Consider the following 8,241-nt stretch of genomic DNA (forward strand, 5'->3'; position numbering starts at 1 on the left):
ATATATCATTCAATAATAGGATAAAGTCTTTATAAGAATTTATCAAGTAGTTAGCGTGAAAAAACCTCATAAGGGAAAAAAAACCATCATCAATCCCTATAAATATATTTAATTTAATTTAATGCCCTTATATAAATTATATACATATATATATATATAATCATCCTCCTTTAACATCTGTATTCCATGCTGGTATAGGTTGAACAGTTTGACCAGAGCTGGTGGGTCAGAAAGCTGCACCAGGTTCCAGTCTGATATGGCTTGGTTTCTATGGCTGAATGCCCTTCCTAATGCCAATCACTTTACAGTGTGTGCTGGTTGCTTTTAACGTGGCACCGGCATGTGTACTTTGTATGTGGCACCAGCACAGGATTCTTGCAGGTCAATCCTCTTCATAAGGGAGAACAATCTTAACATTTCTGCTGTAGAGAATGAGTTTCCTTTTGTGTGTGTGTGTGAGTGTGTGTGTGTGTGTGCATGTGTTTGTGTGTGTGCATGCATGTTTGTATGTGCATGTAATTTTAATGCAAAGTTTTAAAAAATCACCTATGGTTAGGGCCGGATGCCGTATAGCTCTTACACAGAGCAAACTCTTCTACCATACTATTTCTACACATGGAAAACACTAAGTGCAAACCACCCGAATTACTAAAGCCACAATCTATGATGATTTCTTATGATAATCGCACATGTAAATGATTGTGCAAATAGTATCTCAAAAGTTAGGTATCCTATTTAGGATAAGAAAATACTGACCCTCTATGATGTTCAAGTAAGAAGTAAGGCCCTCATTAAAAGAGAAACACATTGCAACATATAGCTGGGGTACAAGTACCAACAATGAAAGTATGTGAAAGGAAGAATTCTGAGGAAATGGTTAAATTAGATTTTAGAAATCATTGATGCCATTTTAAGAACATTGAGAAATCTCTTATCCAGTTTTAAGAAAACTGTATGAGTTGAGGGTGATTTAGCTGCAATTTCTAGCAGCTGAACCACAAATTAAAGGCTCCTTAACAGGCTCAAAATAAGTAGTGTTGAATTTATATGATGTATGTGATTTAATAGAAATGTCTAACTTAATTTGATGTAGATGTTAAACAAGGATTGTTATCTACATGTTCTGATTTAGTTAAAAACTCTTTTGCATGTGTATGTGTGTGCATGTGAGTGAATGTGTGCACGTGTATGAATGAGTGTGTGTGTTTGTAAGAGAGTGAGTATATGCGGGATCACTTTTACCCACACAAATACTTACAGATATTATGGTCTCTTGAAGTTCTAAAACTAACATAGATTGACATCGTAAAAAACCAAAACTAAAGTATTGAATTTCCTGTTTTGTAGCAAAGTAAAAACAAAAATAAAAAATAAAAACAAAAGAAAACAAATGAAACAAAACAAGGAATATTTGTAATACAGATAAATGTAAAACTAAAGGTTTTTACCGTCTTTCAGCCAAAAGGGAATTTCTAACAGCATGGAATGACTTCAGTTCTTTTTCTAGTTTCTCTGTTTTGGCTTGGTTAGCACTCCTCTGTTGGCAAAAAACAAAACAAAATAAACACACCACCAATAACAACAACAAGAACATAAAAAGCAACATTAGTAACACTAATAAATATCAAAACAAAGCGATCCTCATCACTGACAGTTTAATGTCTCTCTTTTTTTCTCCTCCATGTTTACGTTGCTTGGACAAATCTCAGACATATTACTGCTATTCCTCCCAATCACTGACTTCTTTGAAGATCAATTTCCATTGCTTTGGACAAATGTCAAAAATTCTCTTTTCTCTATTTACCAATGTCTGAATGACCATCTAAAGTGTCATAACCAGATTTGTGTGGTTATAGTGTCACATAATGAGCTAGGTTTTAATATAACTAAATGAGGGTTTATTTATTTGTTGGACTGATGTATATGATGCATTTTCTGAAGAATAGCCTCATTGATTACATGTTTCCAATAAGTCTCTCTCTTACTCTTTACTCTTTTACTTGTTTCAGTCATTTGACTGCAGCCATGCTGGAGCACCGCCTTTAGTCGCGCAAATCGACCCCAGGACTTAATCTTTGTAAGCCTAGTACTTATTCTATCGGTCTCTTTTGCCGAACCGCTAAGTTACGGGGGATGTAAACACACCAGCATCGGTTGTCAAGCGATGTTGGAGGGAGTTCACTACATTTATAAAAGTGAAAATGGTGTATCGGTGGGACTTGTGGTTGCTATGATGAGGGCTCCTGTTGAGCTGATCAACAGAACAACCTGCTCATGAAATTAACATGCAAGTGGCTGGGCACTCTACAAACACACAAATCCTTCATATAGTTCTCATGGAGATTCAGTATGATACAATGTGACAAGACCGGCCCTTTGAAATACAGGTACAACTCATTTTTGCCAGCTGAGTGGACTGGAGCAATGTGAAATAAAGTGTCTTGCTCAAGGACACAATACACCACAGGGAATCAAACACATGACCTTATGATTATGAGCCAAATATCTCTAGCCACTAAGCCATGTATCTTCACACACAAACACAAAGACATATAGCATGAGCTTCTTACTGCCAACTGCATTCACTCAGGCATTGTGTTAATTTAGGATGTGCTTACACACACACACACACACATAAGACAAGCACCTGGACAGTTGCTGCATATTACATTCACTCAGATGACATATGAGGCATTGGTGTTATTTTATGAAGATGTGTTTATACACACACTTACAAACATATATATTTCATGATTTCATTTAAGCATAGTAGTATTAATAACCAGTTATTAGAACTCAGTATAATTATGCTTTAGAGTAAAGCATTAGAAGAGTACACAGTATAATATCAATTGAAGAATGACAAAAGAACAGAATTTTGGTAATCCCCTACATCAGCTTAACTTAGGGGTGGAGAAACTTTTTAGTGCGGTGGGCAAAAATTTACAAAAAAAAAAAAAAAAAAGGTCCATGGGCAGATCACAAGTTCTAACTCTTATATCTGTGTAGATCTTGTAGATATCTATCTTTGTATAATTCGATATATATTAATAAAGATAAGTTTAACACATTAAATTAACGCGTAACACCTTCATTAATGCAGCCACTAAATTTTGGATGTTTACATTACTTATGAGGTGTTCTGTATTTCTCAGCTAGAGTGTAGTTGGGTTTCAAGGGGGTGGAACAATCCTAGCAATATGTGTTTTATAGTGAAAACAAAATTTCCATTCAAATGGCAATTACCGGACGAATTTCTGTTCGAGTCTAACTGTTTTAAGCTGTACTGGAAATGCAACCTATGTCGCAAATAGGTATATGAGTATTGTGTAAATTTTATAACTGAAAAATTTTACCGTATTTTGTACATAAAAGCATATCAGCCTGTGGGTGAAATAAAATGGGCTTGCATTTAGATTACTTTATCAAATGTAATGCTTATATATTTGCATTGTTTTGAATTAATCCTGTGTTCTCTTATAGCATCAGGATTCCGGTGATGTGATTATATATCTAAGGATAGCTGTGATAAGCCAAATCTAGCCAGTTTGAACATAAAACAGTTAGAATATTTGGGCTGGATATGGAAGATTTAAATGCTAAAGGATTAAAACTGTCATTTTTGCTATAAGAAACTGAGCACTCAGAACTAAGTGCTTCCCAAATGAACATACACTTCATTTTAATGGCTCCAAGAAAACTATAAGATGTTATACAAGCAATCAGCTCTGACTGCACTGTTCCTTATAGCAGAAACAGCTGTAAACTAATGGAGGTAATTATGTAACTCCTGTTCTTTTGTCATTCATTCCTTGATGTGTGTGTGTGAGTATTGTGTGTGTGTGTGTGTGTGTGTCTATATGTGCATGTGAGTATGTGTGTGATTCATCATCATCATTTAGCAACCATTTTCCATGCTGACATGGGTAAGACAGTCTGACTGGAGCTGATAAGCTGTACCAGGCTCCAGTTTGATTCGGCTTGGTTTCTTTGGTTGGCTGCCCTTCCTAATGCCCATCACTCCATAGAGTGCAGTGGGTGTTTTTTGTGTGTCACCGGCACAGGTGCCTTTTATGTGTTACCAGCACGTGTGTGTGTGTAGAAAACCATGGTCATCACTTCCAAGCAGTATAACTGAATGGTAAGTACCATGCTTTTGTTAACTGTATTTAGGTGCCCATGTAGTTGCAGGCAGAAACGACACTCTCTCAGCCTCCTACCTATGATCCAACTGAACACAGGGGATTTGACAACTATATCATGTGTGTGTGTGTGTGTGTGAAAACAACAAAAGCAAGACAAGAAAAAGAAACACGTAAAAGGATACATGGCACAAGAATGTTTTAGTTTGAAAAGATTCATAAAAAGAAACGTGAAAAATTTATATTCCTGGGGTATAAATATTTTAATTTATTACATGGTTATTTGTCAAAATAGTTTCTCTTTCAACATTTAAAATGGTATAAGCTGATCTCATATATCACAAGATCAAGTTTCAGATACGTTTATCATTTCCATTTACATCTCTAACATGATAATGCAAATTTGACTTGCTTCTTTTTTAATTTTATATATATTTTAAAAACTACACCCACTGCCAGTATTTCTGAACTATGCTACAAAGAATGGCCAAAAGCAGTGGCTCTCAAATTCAGGGAACTGAAACCTATATTTTATAGATAAGTCCAACTATCTTAAGTTTGAAAAGACATTAAATGAAGTTTTGGAGAGAGATGCAATCACGTGGTTCTGAGTTCAGTTCCACTGCATGGCACCTTGGGAAGATGTCTTCCACTATAACCCCCAGGCAGACCCATGCCTTGTGAGTGAATTTGGTAGGTGAAAACTGTGTCGAAGCCTGTTGAATATGTGTGTGTGTGTGTGTGTATGTTTAAGTATGTCAATGTGTTTGTGCTTGACCCCCCTGGCATGGCTACGTTTGTGCATATCTTTTTTTTTAAAAAAAGGCAACCTTGTTGGCAAAAACATTAGCACACCTGACGAAATGCTTAGTGACATTTCATCCATCTCAGATTTCACTGAGGTCAACATTACCTTTCATCCTTTCAGAATCAATAAATTAAGTACCACTCAAGCATTGGGGTCAATGAAATTAACTAGCCTCATCCCTAAAATTTTAGGCTTTGTGCCTATTGCAGAAAGGATTAAGATAGTGTTTAGAACATAAACTAATGTAAAATTATCACTTTAAAACAAAAAAAATTACATCATAGAACAAGAGACAAGATGGTGCCAAAAGTATTATGGTACCCATGTTTGTAATTATTTAAATACCTGAAATAATTCTCAATGAGACTACGTAGTTTTCCTGATTATTAACCCTTTCTTTAAATTGTATTCTTACAATATTTACATCTATGTTATGTAGGGCCGGCCCTAGGGTTACTGGCGCCCCAGGCAAGCTGAACTTTGGTGTGTACAAGCTGACAGTCATGAAATTTCCTCATCTTTGTCAAACTCCCCCTTGGTACCTCCTAGCACTTGGGCACCCCGGGCAAATGCCCAAGTTGCTGGTAACTTGAGACGGCCCTGATGTTATGCTTTGATCAGACTGATTATGAGAAAACTTGTAAATAACAATGTTATTGTTCTTTAGAAATAAATGCTCTCAGTTCAAATCAAGACAGGGACTACATACATCCATAACCAAGAATCGTGACCAGTGATCAAATTTAATGAAACACTGCTGGTGGCATGTAAAAAGCATTTAGTTCACAATGTAAAATGGTTGGTGTTTGGAAGGCCATCCAGCTGTAAAAACCATGCCAAAATAGACCCCGTTGGTGCTGGTGCCACATAAAAGGCACTCAGTCCACTCTGTATGGTGGTTGGTGTTAAGAAGGGCATCCAACCATAAAAAACCTTGCCAAAACAGACAGTGAAGCCTGGTGCAGTCTTCTGTTTAGCCAGTTCCTGTCAAAGAGTCCAACCCATGTCAGCATAAAAAACAGACATTAAATGATAATGAGGATAATGTAGATGTAAAAAAGCTGTAAAAATATACAATATATACTCTAAAGATGAGAGTAATAGCTTGGAAAATTGTAATCATATCATTTCTGAGCTACATGCCTTCTATAGATATAAAATGATAAATACTATAGAATTACAAAGTTGAATGGACTTATTCTATATGAGATACCATAAGTAAGTATTTTGTTTACCATATATTTAACTTGATAAACTAAGACATCTGTACACGAACGCATATATCTGGTAGCTCTGTGAGTGAGTATGTGAATGAAAGCATGTATATGTGTGTAAGGGTATGTGTGCATGTATGTGTGTGTAAGGGTATATGTGTAAGGGTAATATACAAAAGAATGCTTCAAGAGACTTTAAAATTTCCCAGTTACCTCACTCCTTAAAAGTTTCAATTCTGCTTCCATCTCTGTCTTCTGACCATCATCTTTCAACCGAAGAAGGTGTTCATAGTCTGTAAGGAGAATAAAAAAGTCATCAAGTTCTCCTCACAAATCACCTTTGTTTACTGTCCAGTCTAGAAACTTCTGCTCTTGTTTACTGTACTCATCTCATTTTTTTCACTTGTATGCTTTTAATGTCTGCTCCTTTTTAGACCAATAACTTTTTATTGCTGATGCTGCCAAATTGAAGACTATTATCATAGGTGTTGAAATTCCAGAGGTATTTGGTTTATAACTGATGAGGGGATTGAGCCTGTCTGTGTCTATTTTGTGTGTGTTTTCCTGTTATTCTACGCATCTCCTTGTGCTGAGATCATATATATATATATATATATATATATATATACACACAAACACACATATACATATATACACACACACATATATATATACATATATACACAAACACCCACATATACATACACACACACACACACATATATATATACATATATATATATATACACATACATATACATACATACATTTACACATACATACATGCATGCATGCATGCATACATACATACATATATATATATATGTATACATACATACACATATATATATATATATATAACCAAATGAATAATAACATATGATGAATAATTGTCAGCTCATTAAAGCTGTTTCTTACGCATCTTTTTAATAAAAGAATGAGAACATTACCTCCATTATCAAAAACTGCAAATACTCATAGGGTTGGTTTTCTTTGTGTACACAACCAGAATATCCTATTTGATACTCACAAACCATAGGCTGAAACCACGGGTTTATTCAACCCTACCAGGTGCATATCTTTTCAAGTACCTGATTCTACCTGAATCCTTATTTTACTGCATGCATACATACATACATACATACATACATGATGATGGCCGTCCACTCGTGACTGAGGAAGACCATTGCCGACCTTCAGGAACATTGTGCGCTCTAGGACTAACTTATATTTTGCATTTGCAGCTCCGTTGGTGGCTAATGAGCCCTGCACTTGACAAGCATACACGACTGCAAACATTGCAGATTAAGCTTTCCCCATTCACTATAAGAGCCGTGCGCTTTCGCGCAGCTCGCTTAAGTTCTTCATGCTGGATACGTGCTATCTCAAAAGTGTTGATCCCCTCCTTAACCTGCTTCCTCCATCTGTGGCGATGACAGGCATTGTTCTCCCAGTCAGTGTCCTGCATATCACAGAACTTTAATGAGGACTTGACACAGTCCTTAAATCGCAGACTTGGTTTCTGTTGGAGTCTCTTTCCATTCACAAGTTCTCCATAGAGTATCTGCTTAGGAATCCTGCTATCCTTCATTCTAAGGTGTCCAGTCCAACGTAGCCGTTGCTTGCGCACCATCACCTCAATAGTCAAGATATGTATGTATACACACACGTGACTGATCTAGTTTCAGAAAATTTGCGATTTCTTATTTAACACTTCTACTGTCACAGCAGTAGGATGGAGGAGGGAGGGCAACAAATTCCATGGTTCCTTCCTTGACCTCTTCTTCACCATTAGACAAAAAAAAAAGCAAAACAAAACTTTTAACATAAAACACATACAAATGTATAACAAAACAAAAGGCATACACATTGATGTATAGTTATTTTTGTCATGTGTACATGCATCCTTGACTGTATGTGTGTATATATATATATATATATATATATATATATATATGTATGTACAAACACACACGAGAGAGAGAGAACAGGGTGCAAGAGAGAGAGAGGGAGAGAGAGAGAACAGGAAGCAAGAAAGAGAGAGAACAGAGAGCAAGTGAGAGAGAGAGAGAGATAG

General features: G+C 36.1%; 1 protein-coding gene across 3 annotated transcripts in view; it reads right to left on the reverse strand.

The window, feature by feature from the left end:
- The window catches only part of LOC106876256 (centlein-like), a 367,586-nt gene that overhangs the window by 189,486 nt on the left and 169,859 nt on the right, over window positions 1-8,241 (reverse strand). For all 3 annotated transcript variants that reach the window (XM_014924756.2, XM_014924749.2, XM_052977284.1), the window contains 2 exons: window positions 6,378-6,457; window positions 1,449-1,537 (listed from right to left, as the gene is read on the reverse strand). In XM_014924756.2, the coding sequence (XP_014780242.1) occupies window positions 1,449-1,537; window positions 6,378-6,457 (169 nt within the window). The remainder of the gene's footprint in view (window positions 1-1,448; window positions 1,538-6,377; window positions 6,458-8,241) is intronic.

Source organism: Octopus bimaculoides, chromosome 2 (genome assembly GCF_001194135.2).
Source record: "Octopus bimaculoides isolate UCB-OBI-ISO-001 chromosome 2, ASM119413v2, whole genome shotgun sequence".
Lineage (NCBI taxonomy): Eukaryota > Metazoa > Mollusca > Cephalopoda > Octopoda > Octopodidae > Octopus > Octopus bimaculoides.